Source organism: Heloderma suspectum, chromosome 1 (genome assembly GCF_057233095.1).
Source record: "Heloderma suspectum isolate Gila_16-S chromosome 1, 16-S_ref, whole genome shotgun sequence".
NCBI lineage: Eukaryota > Metazoa > Chordata > Lepidosauria > Squamata > Helodermatidae > Heloderma > Heloderma suspectum.
In genome coordinates this window covers 188,069,615-188,092,125 of record NC_139458.1, presented here as the reverse complement: position 1 = coordinate 188,092,125, position 22,511 = coordinate 188,069,615, and the positions used below count along the sequence as shown (strand labels likewise).

Below are 22,511 nucleotides of genomic sequence, written 5' to 3'. Positions count from 1 at the left end.
GTGGCTGCAGCATGATAGGGCTGGAGCTGAGAAAGAAACACCATGGAACTTCCCTCTCGGCTCCCGTCCCATCCTGCTGCTGCCATCACTGCACACAGTGGCAGCTCGTTGGGGCAGCAGGAGGCTGCTCAATTATCAGGAGGCTCGTGCACCCCAATGGATCCAGATCTGGAACGTGATTTATTTCGTGTCCAGATCAAACTTTGCTCTGCCAAAATGTAGCCACCGCCACAGCTTTGTCATTAGCTTGCTGCAGATCACCAACAGTACAAGACCCCGCCAGTAATCGACACACCATCAGAGGCGCTGGGTCTTGGGTTTCTCCACATTCACATAATGTATTTGGAACATGATGCCAACCAAGTGTCATTTGGTGGTAGCCGTGCAGCAATGGGGCCATGTGCCACTCAGCCCTAACTTCGGAAGTACGGCAGGCATGCAATATGTGTATGCACTCTGGACAGCAGCTAGATGGCCACAGGATTGTTCAGTTTTTGGGAATCTACCTTTAAACCCGTGCTCTGAGGTCAGTTCCCGGAAAACCGCCTCCCCACTGGCACGTCCGCCCTCCCCACCCACTCCCCTGCCGCCTTGTAGGTGGCGCGAATTGTCCCTGGGCTCCGGGCTCGGAAGAGCAGCGCAGAGCAGGGCAAAAGGGGGCGTTCGCCAGGGTAGGGAGGGGCAGGAAGTGTGGAAGTGCTGGTACGAAGCTTCGTATGTGTCATCTGGCCTCCCCTCCCCCCCAAAGTCCTGCGGCTAGACAGCAGAAATTGCCCGTCAAGCCGCAAATGCAGGGCGGCCAGAGCGTGGAGGAGAATACCCCCTCTGTGTTCCGCCTGTCCTGCAATAGATAGGCGGTTTGGAGGTGGCTGCCTATACCCATAGGATTGCACCCTAAGTCTCTGTTGGGTAGACCCAGAGCTAAGGAGGGATGTTTAACGACCTCCTTCACAAGTGGCTGCAGCCAGTTCTCTTAGAACATTCAAAACACAGAGAAAGTAGTTACTAGTCAGCACTACCTTAACTTTTTTAGGAATCTGGAGAGTGCCTCAAAATCTTTTTTTTTTTTTAGGTCCTCAAAATATCATCAGTACCATAGAATACAGAGTGTGTGCAAGCTCTGAAAGTTTAATGCAGAGATGTAGTAAATTTAAAAAACGGGTTTCTCATCTGGAAATCATGTTTCCATTTCTTTTAGCCATAAAAGTAAAGAAGATATTTCAGAATACGGCTAAGAAGCAGACTTCTTTTCCCCACAATGGTAAAAGAGACCAGACCCATACTTGTGTAGCTTTTGGGGTCTAGGCCAGCCTTCCTCAACCTGGTGCCATCCAGATGTGTTAGACTGCAACACCCATAATTCTCAGCCTGGCAATGTCAGCTGGGAATTATGGGAGTTGCAGCCCACACATCTGGAGGCTGGGAAAGGCTGGTGTAGAAGTTAAAATTTACCACTTTCCAAAGCTGGGTTCTGAAGCCTGGTACAGTTAAAAAAAACAAACCCTCATGAATGCTAGGCACATAATGGCAACCAAAGAGCAAGAACAAGGAGTATGCTCCATGGCACATAAACTCAAAACTGAATCGGCAAGAAACTCTGTTAAATTTACTGGGTCCTACCCTTTAATATGTAGCTGTCAGCATAAGAGGAAAAGATCATCACTCCCCTGGTCCTGTGGACCAATCAATATCATTCCGGAGGGCAAGAGGCAAGGCTTTTTGTGACAAGCCAATTAGAAGTAGGGAAGGCATGGATAATGTCATGTACTAGAGAGGGTAACCCATGGAGATAAGAAAAGAGTAGCTGGACAATCCAATTGTCTGGCAGCACAACATCATGGTTCCTTTTGATGGTGCTTTTTCTCCTCTCCTGAGGTAGAAGTGAGGTCTCCCCATAGAAAACAATGGAGGTTTTAGCATCACCGTGATTGGGCAGCAGTGTGTCCATCTAGAAACTAAATGTAGCAGCAAAGGCAAGAGCTAATATTCCTTCCAACTCACTTTTTATTTGATGTGGAAAACGTGTGTTGGGGAGGGTTTTTTGGCGATGGGGGGGGAGTTTTTAAACATTTTAAAAAATGCACTGCCAATGCCAGTACGGGTCATTATCTCTATAATGTAGGTTGTGGGGTATGGGGGCTGTTGCTGAGAGACAATGGCTTACAACAGCCCTGCACTGTTAATATTACAGGTCAGAAATGGAGCTGAGGCTAGTCTGGGTTTGCAGCCCAAAGTCCACTATGTAAAATATCCTTCAGGTTTTAGCAAAGGTAAATCTACTTAAATTGCCCTTCAGGCTCCCTCCCATCCAAAATATAGTGTTCAGTTGTCTTCATTGAATTACCTGCAGGTGTGTTGTGCTTTTAGATGTTGAAAAACTAAACACCACCACCACCACCACCACCACGAAATGAATTACAAAAGTATATGAACACCTGTCCTTCCTCCTCCCTTTTGGTTTTTTGGAAGGAAAATAGGTCGTTGTCCAATCACAGCTATGCTAAAATCCTGGTCCAGGATTCCAATTTTCAGACTTCTCTACACCAGGCTTTTATCCTGCACCTTTACCAGAGCTTCTGCTTCTGGAATCCTCATGGGATTAAGATTGGCTCCTTTACCTGTGGTTTTTCCAAGGGTTTTCTTTCTCTGCAAGTTCTATACATTTCATTTTACAGCCACTAGATGGTGCTGTGGTACAGCAGCAAAATAGCAGGATTCTGGAAATTCACCAGCCATTGGAGTGCTTCAAAGTGTGACAAAAGTATATTACTGCATTTTCCCCATTAAGAATAAAGTCACTACAATGGCTAGAAAGCACAGAAAAGGCCCTGGAGGTTGACAGCATCGTGTAACAGATCCATAAAAAACCATGAGTCATAAGCGCACATTAAAGCCTCGTGTAGCGAAGCCCAACATTTCCACCAGGAGCAGGTCTATTGTAAAGCTAGTGGGTCTTTATCACACACTCAAGACTAGGCCACCCCAAAATAGTTTGCATTATAACAGGAATAGCTCACAAATATATGTTGTTGTTGGAAAAATCCATTTTTCCTATAGCTGCTGTAAGGATTGCAGCTCAGAGGGAACAGGAGAGCATGAACGGGGGTGGGGGTGGCAGATAACATCATCATCCCTGCTAATCAGAAAGTCCTGGTGCTTTGACCCTGTGAGCCCTGGTTCTACTACACCACTGCGTACAATGGAAGAACAGTGATAATTAGCACTAGGCACCACCCATCCTGAAGTAGCTTAGCTGCTTTGCCAGCATGGAAAATTTCTACAACAGAATTTGGGACTTCTGTAAAACGGAAGTTTGCCAGACCTCATAAATCATAGGCCTGGTTCATGACTCCTCCCCACTAAATATGTCTGCCTTGTTTCTACATTTTAATAATATAAATTGTTCTCAAAGGTCAACAGTTTATTTTTCCATTACACCTTGATGAATGTTCTTCTTGTTTGGAAGTAGTCTGTGCATTGACTGATGTACCATTGACTTTGTTATGGAACCAAGAAATCACACACTTTAATTATAGTGTCTAAGTCTTCCCATTGCTTCATTATTAGCAGGAGTGAAAAAGGAATGTTTAACAAAAAACTATTATGATAGAAACATGCAAAAAGGGAGGAGGTGTCTTAAAGCTGCCTGCAGAATGAGTTTCTATAGGCACAAAAGTCTGCTGCTGTGGTATTTTAATACCTTTGTTTGAGATCTAAGCAGTCATTAAAGCTTCAAGCCCATAAACAGAACCTTACCTTTGTCATCTTTAAAATCTCTGCATCAGGTAGGTTAGTGTTAAATGTCACATCTTTTATGTAGGTTATTGCAATCTCATCCCCATCCATCTCCATATACATTTTCCATTTACAGTCCTAGTATTGAAAAGGAAAGACAACATGTTAGCATTGGAAATTGGATCAACTCTTTTCCATGTTTGCTCCTCTTCCATGTGCACGTATAGGTTCAATGTCTCACAGCTACAAAACCAAAACGCAGTGGTTTTTCATGTATTCTGATAGCTGCTAGGCAAGAAATGGTCTGCAGGGAACAAGCAAATTCCAGTAGAACAAAACTTATGAACTACTGGCTTATGTATAAGCAAAAGTCACCAGGAAAAAAAAAATAAAATATATATATATATATATATATATATATATATATATATATAAAAATATCTGTGTGTGTGTGTGTGTGTGTGTGTGTGTGTGTATATATATATATATATATATATATATATATATGGAATGTGTTTTCCTGGAAGAACCAGAGAAGGTATTTGAACTATGTACCTTTTATAACAGGTGGAGGTTATTTCTGAAACAACTGTGAGCATTTTATTTTATAAGCCAAACCAGGCAAATTGACAGATCAACAGCAAGCTAATATTGAGGCATTGAGACATCACATTTCAAATCCTCTCTGTCTCCTGTACATACATTGTATGTATTTGTTTATTTAAAATATTAATATACTGTCCTTCATTATCAAATTGCAGGGTGGTATACAAAATGCATTAAAACAATAATTAAAATACAAAGATAAAAACAACAAATATACTAAGATACATATTAAAATCAGCAAAAGCCTGGGTATTGTATCCCATCTTTCCTCCCAGCACCTTAGGGCAATGTAAGGGGACTTTACCATCAAGTCCAGCCCCCTGCTCAATGCAGGAATCCAAGTCAAAGCAACCCTGACAGCCCAGACTCATCTTGAATGCCTCCAGTGTGGGAGAGCCCACTACCTTCCTAGGTAATTGGTTCCATTGTCATATTTCTGTAACAGTCAGGAAGATTTCCTGATGTTCAGCCGGAATCTGGCTTCCTGTCACTTGAGCCCATTATTCCTGTCCTGCACTCTGCGATGATGGAGAAGAGGTCCTGCCCTTCCTCTCTGTGACAACCTTTCAAGTGCTTGAAGAGCGCTATCATATCTCCCCTCAGTCTTCTCTTCTCAAGGCTAAACATGCCCAGTTCTTTCAGACCTCCTCCTAGGGCTTTGTTTCCAGTCCCATGATCATCTTTGTTGCCCTCCTTCTGAACCCCCTCCAGCTTGTCTGCATCCTTCTTAAAGTGCGGTGCCCAGAACTGGACATAGTACTCCAGATGAGGCCTAACCAGTGCTGAGTAGAGAGGAACTAGTACTTTACGGGATTTGGAAGCTATGCTTCTATTAATGCAGCCCAAAATAGCATTGGCCTTTTTTGCAGCCACATCACATAGTTGGCTCATATTCAGCTTGTGATCAACAACAATTCCAAGATCCTTCTCGCTTGTAGTGTTGTTGAGCCAAATATCCCCCATCTTAACTCTGCATTTGGTTTCTTTTTCCTAGGTGCAGAATTTGGCATTTATCCATATTTAATTTCATTCGGTTGTTTTCTGCCCAGCGCTCCAGCCTATCCAGATCACTTTGAATTTTGTTTCTGTCTTCCAGTGATCCCACCCAATTTTGTGTCATCTGCAAATCTGATAAGCATTCCCTGCACCTCCTCATCCATGTCATTAATAAAAATGTTGAAGAGCACTGGGCCCAGGACTGAGCCCTGCAGTACCCTGCTTGTTACCTCTCCCCAGTTTGAGAAGGTCCCATTGATAAGCACTCTTTGAGTCCGATTCTGTAGCCAACTGTGGATCCACCGGATCGTTGTTTCATCTAGCCCACTTTCAGCTAGTTTGCTAATCAGGGTATCATGGGGCGCTTTGTCAAAAGCTTTGCTGAAGTCAAGGTATATGATGTCTACAGCATTCCCACGGTCCACAAAGGAGGTTACCTGATCAGAAAATGAGATCAAATCAGTCTAGCAGGATTTGTTCTTGACAAATCCATGTTGGCTTCGAGTAATCACTGCATTGTTTTCAAGGTGCTTCCAGATGGATTGCTTTATCATCTGCTCCAGAATTTTCCCAGAGAATTGATGTCAGACTGACTGGTCTGTAGTTCCCAGGTTCCTCCATTTTGCCCTTTTTGAAGATAGGGACAACACTAGCCCTCCTCCAGTCATTGGGCACATCACCCATCCTCCATGATTTCTCAAAGATAATAGACAGTGGCTCTGAGAGTGCTTCTGCCAGTTCCTTTATTACCCTAGGATGCAGTTCATCTGGCCCTGGAGATTTGAATGCATTCAAAGTAATTAGGTGTTCCTTGACCATATGCCTATCAATCTCAAGCTGCAATCCTGCCCCTTCAGCCTGTACTTCGCCTTTGTTAGGGGGGTCATAGACCCTCTTTCGGGAGAAGACTGAGCCAAAGTAGGAATTGAGCACTTATGCCTTTTCCTTGTCATCTGTTATCATTTTGCCATCCTTATTTAATAGCTGAACCACCATTTCTTTCCTCTGTCTTTACACATCTGAAGAAAGCCTTTTTGTTGCTTTTAGCCTCCCTCGCTAACCTCAGCTCGTTCTCAGCTTTAGCCTTCCTGACACCATCCCTGCAATTCTGTGCTACCTGCCTGTACTCTTCCTTTGTAGCTTGACCTTCCTTCCACTTCCTATATATGTCCTTTTTTTGTTTTCAGGTAATCTCTAAGCTTTTTGTGAAGCCACTTTGGCTTCTTCTGTTGTCTTCCACCTTTTTTTCTTGTTGTTTGTAATTGTGCCTTTAGAATTTCCTTTTTTAAAAACTCCCACCCATCTTGGATTCCTTTTCTCATTAGAGTTGCTTGCCATGGGACCTTACTTATCATTTTTCTGAGTTTATTAAAATTGGATTTCCTAAAATCCAGGGTATGTTTTTGGCTACACTCGGCTTTTGCTTCCTTTAGAACCAAGAATTCAAATATAACAGGGTCACTTTCCCCCAGAGTTCCTGTAACTGCTACTTTATCCACTAACTCATCTCTGTTGGTTAGGATCAAGTCAAGGATAGCTGATCCTCTAGTTCCTTCCTCCACTTTCTGTAGGAGGAAGTTATCAGCAACACAAGTCAGGAATTCCTTGGAGGGGCCATGTTTTGCAGAATTTGTCTCCCAACAAATATTGGGGAAATTGAAGTCCCCCATTACTACTACATCATGCTTCCTTGAAACATTGGCTATTTGCTTTTCAAAAGTTTCATCCTCGTCTTCTCTTTGATTGGGTGGCCGGTAGTAGACTCCGACCACCATGTTCCTTTCATTCTTTGCTCCATTTATTTTAACCCAGATGCTCTCGATGGGGCTACCAAGCTCCTCCTCCTGTATTTCTGTGCAGAGATATGTATTTTTAACATATAGTACAACTCCACCTCCCCTTCTGTTCCTTCTGTTCTTCTTGAACAAGTTATATCCTTCAGTTGCTGTATTCCAGTCATGGGAGTCATCTCACCAAGTTTCAGTTACACCTATCAAGTCATAATTTCCCTCCCATATTAAGAGTTCAAGGTCATTCTGTTTGTTTCCTATACTCTGGGCATTAGTACTGTATATAGACATCGAAGACCATGTGCTTTATCATCTGGCTTTCTTCCTACATGTTTTTGAAGATTGGGCACTATTGGAGCTGTTCTCTCCATTGGGGTGCATGAGCCTTCATCCATTGTTACCTCCAACTTTACGTCTTCCTCCCCCAGAGGGAGTTTAAAGCCCTCCTGATGAAGTTCTTCATGCTGCGGCCAAACACATTCTTCCCAGCCCTTGTGAGCTGCAACCCATCCCTTGCCAACAGTCCGTCTTCGAGGAAGTATAGCCCGTGGTCCCAGAATCCAAATCTCTCGCGTTGGCACCACCTTTGTAGCCAGTCATTCACCCGGAGTATTTTCCTTTCCCTTTCTATCCCTCTTCTAACTACTGGAAGGATGGATGAGAAAACTATCTTGAGTTTCTTTCCTAAAAGTTCTTGAGTTTCCTTCCCAAAGCTTCAAAGTCTGATGTGATTTCTTTGTAGCTCCGCTTGGCAGTATCATTTGTTCCCATATGGATGAGAAGAAAGGGATATCTGTCAGTGGGTTTTATGAGTGTAGGCAACCCTTCAGTCACATCTCTAATCCATCCTCCTGGGAGACAACATACTTGGCGAGTCCATGGGTCTTCGCAACATACTTGGTTTTCAATTCCACGCAGTAAGGAGTCTCCCACTATTACTACTCTTCTCTTCTTGTTGTAGGCCTTGGTTTCATTGCCTCATTGCCTTAGCTCATTTTATCCTCTCTGCAACCCTATGAATGGCTCAAGGTCACCCAAGTTGCTTCCACACAAGCCCATCCTTTGTTTGTTTTTACAGAAAACTGTTCGTGGCAACACTGTTTCCTGTGTTGATCTGTATTTTTAAGGTTTCCTGATTTCTAGCAATTTTTACAACAAATTTAAAATGCATTTTCCACACCAGGCTGTCTAGTGTGGACAAGCAGGAACTATTGAGGCTTTTCAGCACACCTGTGCCTTCAATGAAAATGTTTATAGCAGAGATGGGCAGACTTCAGGTGTGCAGGATCTAATTTGTTTTTACTTGAACCCCAGGTTCACCTGCCCTGCCTCTGGTGCAAAAGACATACACTTAGAATTCTGAGCCCACAAATTTGTTCTGAAGACCAGAACTGAATGGCACTCACAATCCACTCCTGGTTATACCAAGCTTTGTTTATTTCAGCAGTATAATTTAGTTTTGTTAATTTTGTTACTACTATTGTTAAATAACTGGGAGTCAGGAATCCTTGCCAACCTAGTACAAATCACCTAGAGAACTACCAGTAGATCCAGATCTACCTTCTGCCTTCCGCTGGTGTAAAGGTCCTGCCTGTTTATTGTTTCCTGTTGATTGCAGCTGCAGGGACTAATGATGAATAAGAACATAAGAAGAGCCCTGCTAGATCAGGTCAAGGGTCCATCTAGTCCAGCATTCTGTTCACACAGTGACCAACCAGCTGACCATGGGAAACCCACAAGTTGGACATGAATGCAACAGCACCCTCCCACCCATAATCCCCAGCAATTGGAGTGCATAGGTACACTGCCTCTGATACTGGAGACTCTTGCTTCTCACACACCTTGCCCCCCACAGGTACAGAAACTGACAATGGGGAAATTAAGAGGTCATTCATCCCACAGCCAAGGCTAAGAAAAAGAAATAAAACAGGGAGAACCTGTGAAGAGGGATCTTTTAATTAACACTGGAATGGATCTTTGCTGAATGGGACTTAGTAAACCTTTTAGAAGGGTCTTGGGACATACTTTGCTTGTTAATCTAGAGCTATATTAAGTGTGGTGTGTATAACCTGTTTTAATTCCTCTTCTAGCTAATTACAGCAAAGCAATGCCTTGGCAGTGTGGAGGCAAGCCCAGTGAGCTTCTAGCATGGATTTGAATCCAGATGTTCCTGGCCCAAGTCCTACACTCTGTCCATTACAGCAAAAATGCTCTTTTTGTTCACAGACTACCAAAGAAAACCAGGACACTTGGAATAAAATTTGAGAACTGTAAGAATGGCACTCAAATTAACATCTTTAAGAATAGCAATCAAAAAGAAACTAGATATATACTTTGTGATTCAAAGACAAAGACCATGTTTTGTTATCAGACCCGTGTACAATTTTATTTATTTAAGACATTTGTGTACCACTTTTTCTAAGCCCAAGCAGCTGACAGAAAAATTAAATCTTTTAAATCTTTTAAAATATAAACATACAATAATGAATAACCATTCAGGTTCAACAAAACTTGTTAAGGGATGGACCAGTCTCCCTCCTGCACAGGAGCAACCCCATGTTAACATGTATCACTACAGTCAGGATAATTAATTAGGCATGGCTACATAGCTGCCAGAAAAAAGATCCCAGCCACTTCATGACTCCCCAGGGGCTGGCTGCTAGAACTACTTCCAACAGAAAAAGTCTTAGATCCCAGTGAGCATTGCCCCATTACCTCTTATGGAGTCAGTCCAAAAACAGATATTTAGGGGATCTGAAATGTGACTGCACTACCAGCATGAGGCAGAGCTGTTCACATTGATTGTTTAATATATGAGTGAACTATATAATTTGTTTGTATGTAATTATGGTGTTGTATTAGTTTTAATGTTTTTATTGATATTTTATATAAATGTTTTAGCAATTGTTATGTGTTTTAATTGTATTTTAATGCATATCACAATGTATTTTAATGTATTTTAGTTTTTTATTTATTTATTTATTTAAAACTGCTTAGAGTTATTTTTCAAAATGGTCAGCAGCATATACATCTATTAAATAAATAAATACAATTATATTGAAGGTAGACTCAGCCACATGTGTTCATTTTAAACCTATGTGTTCATTTTAAATCTGCTCATACAAAAAATAAAGGAACCAAATAGTTATAAAGTGGGTGTAAGTGTAATTGAACAATATAGGGCATTTGTTATAAAACAACAATTACAATAGCTGTAGCTGGTGGAATAGATATTATGATTTGTTGACAAGATCTCTGGATTATATCCCATTTCATTACTTTGTCAACACCAACTCAAAGCCAAAAATTCCTCCACTGAACCAACATTTCTTATTCATGGAGGGCAGCTGAATTTTTTCTCTGGCCTGTGATATGTCTCTTAAAAACCACTCGTAAATCTTCCAAAAAATCTCTAACCACAGAATTTGCCAGAGTTCTTTTGTTCTTTGCTTATTGCCCCAAACAAGGCTGTAATCTTGATAACAGCATCTATATATCATTTTGCCAGCCTTCACCAAACTGGTGCCCTGCAGCAGATGTGTTGACTGCAACTCCCATTATCCATAGCCAGGATGCCCATTGGCCAGGCTGGCTGAGATTGATGGGAACTGTAGTCTGACACATCTCACATCTAGAGGATACCAAGTTGGGGTAGGTTGGCCTACACTATACCGTGGGAAAATACAGAATTTCAGATAAAATTAAAATAGTCTTACTATATTTTAAACTGTCCTTTCTCCAACAGGATGCCAGTAAAAGTAATGAATGCCATGTCCACAGTATAGTGCATCCTCCCCCAACTTGGTGTCCTCCAAAATGTTTTGGGGCTTTAACTCCCATCAGCCCCAGCCAGTATGGCCAATGGTCAGGAAGTCTGAGAGTTGTAGTTCAAAACATCTGGAGGGCACCAGGTTGGAGAAAGTTGGTATAGCTTAACTTTACTGTGGAATAAATGTCACAATCATTAAAAAGCTCTTGATACAGTTCGTGGATGATCTGCCTATACTGAAGACAATATGGAAAACAGGGAACAAATGTGTGAGAAGTTAAAAATGGGACAAAGTAAAATGAGAGATCCTTTGTCAGGTAGCAGTTGTAGGCCTAATTACAAAGCAGGTACAAATATATGGGAGTAGTGCCATGCATTCCTAAACATGTTTACTCAAAAGTAAGGCCTTCTGATTTCAGTGCGAGTTACTCCCATTTTAGTGTGCACGGGATTTTTAGCCTTGTTTTGTAAACGCCTCGGGGCATATAGGTAACACTTCTTACTTTTTTATCACAGATTTCTATAATTAAAATCAGAATAGGACAATTACAGAACAAAGCAGAACACATTATGGTACTAATTTGTATATTACTAATTTGTATAATACAGAGCCAAGTTCCACAAAAATGTCATAAATGTGATTAAGTCCAACTAATAAAACAACCACAACAATTTCCCTTTGAAATGTGCTTGCTACATGAAGATACCATGGTGAAGTTTACTACTGGATAAACTGGGAAGATAGGCTGTGAAGGGATTTTTTTGTTTTAAAAGTCACACAGTACCTAAAAAAGCTGTTGGAGAGCTGAAAAGGGTATAGAAAAGGACAACCAAAATGATCAGATGGTTGAAGCAACTCTCTTATGAGGAAAGGTTACAACACTTGTGGGCTATTTAGGTTAGAAAACAGGTGAGTAATTGGGGACATCCATGGAGAAAGTGGATAGAAAGAGGTTTTTCTCCTGGGGTCATCCCATGAAGCTGAATGGTGGGAGATTCAGCACAGATTTTTAAAAAAAGCACTTCTTCACACAGCCAATTATTAAACTAAGAGATTTGCTACCACAAGATGTAGCCATGGCCACCAACATGGACAGCTTTAAAGGGAGATTAGACATGGGGGATAAAGCTATCAGTGGCTGCCAGTCATGATGGCTAGATAGTACCTACAGTATCAGGGGCAGTATGCCTCTGCTGGGAAACATGAGCAAGAGGGTGCTATTCCACTTATGTCCTGCTTGTGGGCTTAATATGAGCATCTGGTTGGCTACTGTGTGAACAGAATGCTGGACGAGGGAGGCCTTTGCTCTGGTCCAGCAGAGTTCTTTTAATGTCCAACGTTTTCCCAGCATTTCACACATTTCAAACTAAAACAACTAGAATGACGACTCTATCTGTGCAGTCATGAAAGCTAAAAACTGCATCTAAAGCAGGTCAAGTGATGCAAAAGCCATTAAGGTTTGTTAGACTTGCCATTTAAACAGCTGTTAAAAAATGTGCCAAGAGCATCACTGCCTTGTTCTGCAGATCCAGGTCTACTCTATTGGCCCTTTAGATCCAGAAGGAGGAGCTGTAGCGAGCCCCACTCCCATTTGCTCCTGCTCTCCCCCATTTTGAACAGCTCCTTGGAAATTGTGGCATCACCATACGTTTGCCACAAAGTAGCACAGAAGAAGCAATACAGATGATGATGACGATGACTGATTGATTGACCTACCTTACAGAGTTGTAAGTTGGGGTGGGTGACTTGTAGCCTGTCAGATGTTTTGGCCTACAGTTCCCATCGTCCCTCATTATTAGCTATGCTGATTAGGAATTATGGGAGTTATAGGTCAAAACATCTGGATGGCCACAAGTTGCCCACCTCTGTTGTAAGTATTACTGAGAGAATGTGCATGAAGCACTTCATAGAGCACACTATTGTGCACTGAGGCCAGGGATGAACTGCGTTAGCTCCAAGACTCCCTTCTGTGACCTGATGCCCCAGCATAGCCGCTCATGGTACTGGGCATATGACTGATACACTTTAAAATAGGAACAAGAAGTTACATTGTGTAGTAGCGAGAGAAACACTGACACTTCAATTGAAAAACAAAACAAAGCTTTCATTTACACTTACGGAAATTCTGGAAATGGCTGTGGGAGGAGAAAGCAAGTATGAAGCACACTCCAACTCAGCTGGCTCTACCATTGGACAGAGGAGGCAGCCCCCCCTCCAGCAGCTGATTTTGGGTGACATGAAAGGGCAGCACATGGTTATTTATTTAGGGTGCTTCCAGACAGAGGACTCCTAGTGCTAGCGCTCAAAAGGCATTGTGCAGCTATTCCATCTTTTTTTTCCTTTAATGTTTTTTTTCCTAACAAGAAGACAGAAGAAAGGGTGGTTCAATATGGGAGACCTACAAATGGAAGATGTCACTGTCTTCCTGTAAAATTCCATGAATGAAGCAATGCGATTGTACAGTAAAAGTTTTATCTGGAAGCACCCTTAATTTATTATTGGTGTGTGTGCGTATAGACAGACAGACAGATACATATATCGATATATATAGATTTACTGCCTGGGAGCAGGGGGGGCGCTTGTGGGATTTTCTGCCTCAGGTGCCAAAATAACTTGACCAACCTTGGTTACTAAGCGCCTTGACATGGTTGTGAAGATTTGCTGCTCTGCCCCAGGCAGCAAGATGTCTTGGGCAGTTCTGCCACTAATTATCAAAACTGTAATTGTGGTGAGACTTTTAAAAGGTCAGGTTGGGTTTTTTTTAACATGGTGTCTCTCCCTTGCATTATCCAGATGTTGAATCTCACTGTGAAAATGAACAACCAGCAAGAGAATTTGGTCAAATAAAAAACCGAACTTTAGGAGAAGTGATTTTTGAAAGAGACCTGTTTTTAGAATGAATTTTTGGATTTTTAAAATAACATTTAGTTCACATTACAGTAGACTGAAAGAAAAAAGAAGTGGAAGATACATTAGAGAAAAAAATGGAGGTGCCATCTTAGCAGGAAACTGGATACTAAAAAATATAAGATGTAATGTAAGATAAAACAGACATGAAAAAAGCCTGATCATGCTGGTATTAAAAGTAGTAGCATGTTGATAATTTCAGCCCCGAATAGCTCTTTTACATTCTTTGCTATTATCTATCTCAGCTGCTGAAACCTGCTGTTTTAAAGGCAATAGAAGTTAGAACGTCTATAGTGGTAGCACCTGGGTTATTTATCATTAAGGCTAACTCTGCTACACTATATTTTATTATGCCAGATTTAAAGGGAGATAACACAAGTATGGTTAATTTGCTTCTCTTCTTTATATATAGTGTCATGACCCACCACTGCTTTGTCCCAAGAGAGAGAGAGAGAGAGAGAGAGAGAGAGAGAGAGAGGTTTAAAAAAAAAAAAACCCTAAAAAGAAATCTGCAAGAAACTCTCCCTCAAAATTCCATTAATAACCTCTTGTAGCGTGTTTAGGTTGCAGGGTCTGGAACTAAGAATGTTTTAATCTCTTTCAGCAAAACAATGTCTCGTAATGATGTACAGGACTATTGCTGTACTGATGAAGAATCATACATAATTCAGCACCTTTCACTTGGCACCACTGTGATATCCTCATTAGTAGTGGCTCACGGTGGCTGTCAGATGGTGTCCATGCGAACGCAGGCATTATATTGTCTTTGAGATGTGCAGCTGCTTCCATGACACTGCCAGTATATAAAAACATGACGCCAGTTTGTTTTATTTAGTGCTAAACCTTCCAGTTTGTAAAAACAAGGCTGACACAGAGCCTGACATGAGGCAGTGAAAATAATTAGCTCTCATTTTCTCAGCCTCCTATTTCCTTCTCCCTGCTGTGTTCCCTTTCCACTAAACCACCACATGTCAGTCGAAATGGGAGGCAATTAGTGGGCTCATTTCAGTCCCCACAACTGTGCTGAAAAGAAAGTATTTATGATGGCACAATGAACAGCTGAAAGATTAAATAACATTTGCCTTTTGAAAAGAAAATGACTTCTAGCTAAATGGGCAATTTTTGATTATTCTCAAACAAGCTTAGAGTAGTTTGGTTTTTAAAAAAAATACAAGAAAGGAAAATGAGTCATTTTTAGGTGAAAGAATCAAATAAAACTTGACACAGTAATGCAAATAACTGATGTTTTATTGCAAAATATGTAAATGTGTTATAGCCTTAACAATGGCCTCTGTCTTGGGTCAAGGAAGACTGCTGCCAAGTAGGCACCAGTATAGAAAAGGTGGCTACACAGGAATGGTTTTTTAAAAAATAATTATTATTACTATTATTATTATATTTATTCTGGATCCTGTTTTAAAAATTGGTTTTAGGGAAGAGGCGGTCGTTAAAAATGATAAACAAATTGAGTGAAACATTGGTATATATGAGCTGTAGGTTTTCATGACTATAAGGGTTGTAGCTAGATTCAGGCAAGCATCCCAAATCAGTCACAATTTTGGCTGAGAACTGCAGAATTAGGCCCTAGGAATAATTAAAATGGCCAGTATTTTTTAAAGAAGAAATGATGCTTTGCTTGCTATTCTCTTTGTTTCAAGTATTACGAGGAGGAATTTATGCATAATAATGAATTGCTTAGGTACTAGAAACAGTTGTTTGTCTCTAGCACTTTTAAAACAGCAGGTTTCAGTGGCTGAGATGGATAGAATTCGAAGATGAGAAATTATATTTCAAGAGGAGCTGCTGTGGGTTTCAGGGTTTCCCATTGCCTAAGTGACTGCAAGAAAGACATTTTTAAGTCTCGTAGGTTGATCTTCAGTTTTGCTGCAATGCTATTTAATTGCTTATATGGGGGTGACAGCCATGAACATTACAAAATAGCAGGTTGAGCCAGCAAGGGAGGAAGATTAGGATGATGCTATATGCAAATATTCTGATCAGTTTGTTTAAAATCAGAGTGCCTAATCACAAGCACTATCATTATTATTTTTAAAGTACGGATTCCTTTTTTGGTGAATTAGTTACATTGTTTTAAGTCTTAAAAAAATGCATTTTCAAGTCTCTAAACTTTTGTTTCCTTCTGTTGTGGTGGAGGGGCTTGCATAACTCAGTGAAGCCATAAGCTATGCCGTGCAGGGCCACCCAAAATGGACAGGTCAGGGCGGAGAGTTCTGACAAAATGTGGTCCACTGGAGAAGGAAATGGCAACCCACTCCAGTATTCTTGGCAAGAAAACCCCATGGAACGTATCACAAGGCTAAAAGAGATGACGCCGGAAGATTAGCCCCTCAGGTCGGAAGGTGTCCAATATACTACTGGGGAAGAGCAGAGAATATTTCCAAGTAGCGCCAGAAAGAGTGAAGCGGCTGGGCCAAAGCTGAAAGGACACTCAGCTGTGGATGTGTCTGGTGGTGAAAAGAAAATCCGATGCTGTAAAGAACAGTATTGTTTAGGAACCTGGAATGTAAGGTCAGTGAATCAAGGAAAGCTGGAGGTGGTCAAACATGAGATGGCAAGATTGAACATCGACATCTTGGGAATCAGCGAACTAAAATGGACAGGCATGGGCGAATTTAATTCAGCTGACCATTATATTCTTGCTACTGTGGGCAAGAATCCCTTAGAAGAAATGGAGTAGCACTCATAGTCAATAAAAGGGTGGGAAAAGCAGTACTGGGGTACAACCTCAAAAACGACAGAATGATCTCAGTACAAATCCAAGGCAAACCATTCAACATCACAGTAATTCAGGTCTATGCCCCAACCACTGAGGCTGAAGAAGCTGAGGTTGATCGGTTCTATGAAGACCTACAACACCTTCTAGAACTAACACCAAAAAAAGATATCCTTTTCATCATAGGGGATTGAAATGCTAAAGTAGGAAGTCAAGAAATCACTGGGATAACAGGCAAGCATGGCCTTGGTGTACAAAATGAAGTAGGACAAAGGCTAATAGAGTTTTGCCAAGAGAACACGCTGATCATAGCAAACACGCTTTTCCAACAGCACAAGAGGTGACTCTATACATGGACATCACCAGACGGTCAATATCGAAATCAGATTGATTATGTACTTTGCAGCCAAAGATGGAGAAGCTCTGTACAGTCAGTAAAAACAAGATCTGGAGCTGACTGTGGCTCAGATCATGAGCTGCTTCTTGCAAAATTTCGGCTGAAATTGAAGAACGTAGGGAAAACCACTAAACCATTCAGGTATGACCAAAATCATATACCTTCTGAATATACAGTAGAGGTGAGGAATAGATTTCAGGGATTAGACCTGATAGACAGAGTGCCTGAGGAACTATGGACAGAGGTGCGTAACATTGTTCAGGAGGCAGCAACTAAATCCATCCCAAAGAAAAAGGCAAGAAAGCAAAGTGGCTGTCTGATGAGGCTTTACAAGTAGCTGAGGAAAGAAGGGAAGCGAAAACCAAAGGAGAAAGGGGAAGATGTATCCAACTGAATGCAGAGTTCCAGAGAATAGCAATGAGAGACAAGAAGGCCTTCTGAAATGAACAATGCAAAGAAATCAAGGAAAACAATAGAAAGGGAAAGACTAGAGATCTTTTCAAGAAAATCGGAGATATCTAGGGAATGTTTTGTACACAGACGGGCATGATAAAGGACAAAGAAAGCAGGGACCTAACAGAAGCAGATGAGATTAAGAAGAGGTGGAAAGAATACACAGAAGAACTATACAGGAAAGATCTGAATGTCCCTGATAGCCATGATAGTGCGCTCACTGAACTTGAGCCAGAAATCTTCGAGAGTGAAGTCAAGTGGGCCTTAGGAAGCATGACTAACAACAAAGCTAGCGGAGATGACAGTATTCCAGCTGAGCTGTTTAAAATCCTAAAAGACGATGCTGTTAAAGTGCTGCACTCAATATGCCATCACATTTGGAATACTCAACAGTGCCACAAGACTGGAAAGGTGAGTTTACATTCCAATTCCAAAGAAGGACAACGCCAAAGAGTGTTCAAACTACCGTACAATTGCACTCATTTCACATGCCAGTAAGGTGATGCTCAAAATCCTACAAGCTAGGCTTCAGCAGTATGTGAACCAAGAACTACCGGAAGTACAAGCTGGGTTTCGAAGAGGCAGAGGAACTAGACATCAAATCGCAAACATTCGCTGGATCATGGAGAAAGCAAGAGAATTCCAGAAAAACGTCTATTTCTGCTTCATTGACTACGCTAAAGCCTTTGATTGTGTGGATCACTACAAACTGTGGCAGATTCTTAAAGAGATGGGAGTACCAGACCACCTTACCTGTCTCCTGAGAAACCTGTACGAGGGCCAAGAAGCAACAGTAAGAACCAGACATGGAACAACTGATTGGTTCAAAATTGGGAAAGGAGTACGACAAGGCTGCATATTGTCGCCCTGCTTATTTAACTTACATGCAGAGTACATCATGAGAAATGCGGGGCTGGATGAATCACAGGTCGGAATTAAGATTGCCGGGAGAATTATCAACAACCTCAGATATGCAGACGATACCACCCTAATGGCAGAAAGCGAAGAGGATCTAAAGAGCCTCTTGTTGAGGGTGCAAGTGGAGAGTGCAAAAGCTAGTTTGAAATTCAACATGAAAAAAACGAAGATCATGGCATCAGGCCCCATCACTTCCTGGCATATAGAAGGGGAAGAAATGGAAGCAGTGACAGATTTTATTTTCTTGGGCTCCAAGATCACCACAAATGGTGACTGTAGCCATGAAATTAAAAGACCCTTGCTCCTTGGGAGGAAAGCTCTGGCAAACCTAGACAGCATAGTAAGAAGCAGAGACATCACCTTGCCGACAAAGGTCCGTCTAATCAAAGCTATGGTTTTCCCAGTAGTAATGTATGGCTGTGAGAGCTGGACTATAAGGAAGGCTGAGCACCGAAGAATTGATGCTTTCGAACTGTAGTGCTGGAGAAGACCCTTACGAGTCCCCTGGACTGCAAGGTGGTCAAATCAGTCCATCCTAAAGGAAATCAACCCTGAGTGCTCATTGGAAGGACAGATCCTGAAGCTGAAGCTCCAATATTTTGGCCACCTAATGCGAAGAGAAAAGTCACTGGAAAAGACCCTGATGCTAGGAAAGATTGAAGGCAAAAGGAGAAGGGGACGGCAGAGGATGAGATAGCTAGATAGCATCACCGATGCAATGAATATGAACCTGAGCACACTCCGGGAGAGAACGGAGGACAGGAGGGCCTGACGTGCTGTGGTCCATGGGGTCACGAAGAGTCGGACACAACTTAGCGACTGAACAACAACAACAACTTTAGATTCATCAAGTAGTATGGAGATCATATTTGGCCTAACAAGCCAAATATGATCTCCTTTACAAAGGCTGGATTTTATGCAACTCTTCATTATTTCCCTTAGGTCTCCAAGACCCATAAAGCTGGAAGAATCCATAGATCATATATGTCCAAGAATAGTATATTCTATATTTAAAACATCCATAATAGATACCCACTCACACACACCGTTTTTCTTTTCAAACGTTCACAAATGATGCCTTCATAATCTTCCCATAGACAGGGCTACAGTGGGAAGGACGAATTGGCAAAATTCACCACTTCATCTACTTCCTCCAGAAGGAAGCCTCTGCTGGATCCTGGTTCTCTCTGCAAGTGGAAGGAGTCCTTCTGAGTGCAGAGGGACAAGTCTGGATCCAACCCAACTTTCCTAGCATTCAACCTAAGTGTAGAAGTATTGTTCTTTCAGTGGATAAAACATTTTGATACCATCAACAACTTTTTTTTGCTCCTGCTTATTTATACTTGTTTTAGAACTAGGTATGTATTTCCCCTCCAGCAAAGGAGAACGTTACTTTATCATGGTGCTGGAGCTTGAGCACCTCAATGACACCATGAGCTAAACCGTGAAGGGACACCCAAGACGAGAAGGTCATGGCAGAGAGGTCAGACTAAATACGATCCCTGCGGAAGGAAATGGCAACCCACCCCAGTGTTCTTGCCATGAAAACTAAATGGATCAGTACAACCAGAGAGATGTCAGTATACCATCGGAAGATGGAACTCCCAGGTCAGAAGATGGTCAAAATGCTACTGGGGAGGAACAGAGGATAAGTTCAACTAGCCCCAGATGTGATGACACAGCTAGCTCAAAGCCAAAAGGACGGCTAGTGGCTGATGATGCTGGTGGTGAATGATGAATCCAATGTTCTAAAGATCAACACACCATAGGAACCTAGAATGTAAGATCTATGAGCCAGAGCAAATTGGATGTGGTTATTGGGGAGATGTCAAGATTAAATATAGACATTTTGGGTGTCAGTGAACTGAAATAGACTGGAATGGGCCACTTCATATCAGATGACCACCAGATCTACTACTGTGGACAAGAGGACCACAGAAGAAATGGAGTAGCCTTGATAATTAATAATAAAGTGGCTAAAGCAGTGCTTGGATACAATCCAAAAAATGATGGAATGATCTCAATTCGAATTCAGGGTAAGCCATTTAATATCACAGTGATCCAAGTATACGCCCCAACCACAGATGCTGAAAAAGCAGAAGTAGATCAGTTCTATGAGGATCTGCAGCACGCCACCTACTAGATAATACACCAAAAAGAGATGTTATTTTCATTACAGGAGACTGGAATGCTAAGGTGGGCAGTCAAACGAAACCTGGAATTACAGGCAAGCATGGTCTGGCAGAACAAAATGAAGCAGGACATAGGCTGATAGAATTTTGCCAAGACCACTCACTGTGCATAACAAACATATTCTTCCAACAACCTAAGAGACAACTCTATACATGGACTTCACCAGATGGTCAACACCGAAATCAGATTGACTACATCATTTGTAGCCAAAGGTGGCGGACATCTATGCAGTTGGTAAAAACAAGACCTGGAGCTGATTGTAGTTCAGATCACGAACTTCTTATTGCACAATTTAGAATCAGACTAAAGAGAATAGGGAAGACCCACAGATCAGTTAGATAGGAGCTCACTAATATTCCTAATGACTATGCAGTGGAGGTGAAGAATAGATTTAAGGGACTAGATTTAGTAGATAGGGTCCCGGAAGAACTATGGACAGAAGTTCGCAACATTGTTCAGGAGGCAGCAACAAAAAACGTCCCAAAGAAAAAGAAAACCAAGAAGGCAAGATGGCTGTCTGCTGAGACACTGGAAGCAGCCCAAGAAAGAAGGAAAGCAAAAGGCAACAGTGATAGGGGGAGATATGCCCAATTAAATGCACAATTCCAGAGGTTAGCCAGAAGAGATAAGGAATTATTTTTAAACAAGCAATGCACGGAAGTGGAAGAAGATAATAGAATAGGAAGGACAAGTGACCTCTTCTAGAAAATTAAGAAACATCGGAGGTAAATTCCAGGCAAAAATGGGTATGATCAAAAACAAAGATGGCAAGGACCTAACAGAAACAGAAGAGATCAAGAAAAGGTGGCAAGAATATCTGGAAGAACTGTATAGGAAGGATAATAATATCGGGGATAGATTTGATGGTGTGGTCACTGAGCTAGAGCCAGACATCCTGAAGACTGAGGTTGAATGGGCCTTAAGAAGCATTGCTAATAACAAGGCAGCAGGAGACGATGGTATCCCAGCTGAACTGTTTAAAATCTTGCAAGATGATGCTGTCAAGGTGATGCATGCCATATGCCAGCAAATTTGGAAAACACAAGAATGGCCAACAGATTGGAAAAAATCAACTTATATCCCCATACCAAAAAAGGGAAGCACCAAAGAATGTTCAAACTATCAAACAGTGGCACTTATTTCACATGCCAGTAAGGTAATGCTCAAGATCTTGCAAGGTAGACTCCAGCAGTTCATGGAACGACAATTGCCAGATGTACAAGCTGGGTTTAGAAAAGGCAGAGGAACTAGAGACCAAATTGCCAATATCCGCTGGATAATGGAGAAAGCCAGGGAGTTTCAGAAAAACCTCTATTTCTGTTTTATTGACTCTTCTAAAGCCTTTGACTGTGTGGATCATAATAAATGTTGGCAAGTTCTTGGTGGTATGGGGATACGGAGTCATCTTGTCTGCCTCCTGAGGAATCTGTATAACGACCATGTAGCCACAGTAAGAACAGACCACGGAACAAAGGACTGGTTTAAGATTGGGAAAGGAGTACAGCTGGGTTGTATACTCTCACCCTACCTATTCAACCTGTACGCAGAACACATCATGCGACGTGCTGGGCTTGATGCATTCAAGGCTGGAGTTAAAATTGCTGGAAGAAACGTTAACAATCTCAGATATGCAGATGATACCACTTTGATGGCTGAAAGTGAGGAGGAGCTGAGGAACCTCATGACGAAGGTGAAAGAAGAAAGTGCAAAAGCTGGGTTGCAGTTAAACCTCAAAAAAACCAAGATTATGGCAACCAGCTTGATTGATAACTGGCAAATAGAAGGAGAAAACGTGGGGCAGTGACAGACTTTGTCTTTCTAGGCGCAAAGATTAGTGCAGATGCTGACTGCAGCCAGGAAATCAGAAGACGTTTACTTCTTGGGGGGAGAGCAATGACAAATCTTAATAAAATAGGTAAGAGCAGAGACATCACACTGACAACAAAGGTCCGCAAAGTTAAAGCAATGGTATTCCCCGTAGTAACCTATGGCTGCGAGAGCTGGACCGTAAG

The 22,511-nt window shown here is 41.8% G+C and overlaps 1 protein-coding gene across 2 annotated transcripts in view; it reads right to left on the bottom strand.

Moving 5' to 3' along the window:
* Positions 1 to 22,511, bottom strand: part of MAP3K20 (mitogen-activated protein kinase kinase kinase 20) — a 147,277-nt gene that overhangs the window by 8,345 nt on the left and 116,421 nt on the right. For both annotated transcript variants that reach the window (XM_084812965.1, XM_084812976.1), the window contains exon 17: positions 3,757 to 3,873. In XM_084812965.1, coding sequence (XP_084669091.1) covers positions 3,757 to 3,873 — 117 coding nt within the window. The remainder of the gene's footprint in view (positions 1 to 3,756; positions 3,874 to 22,511) is intronic.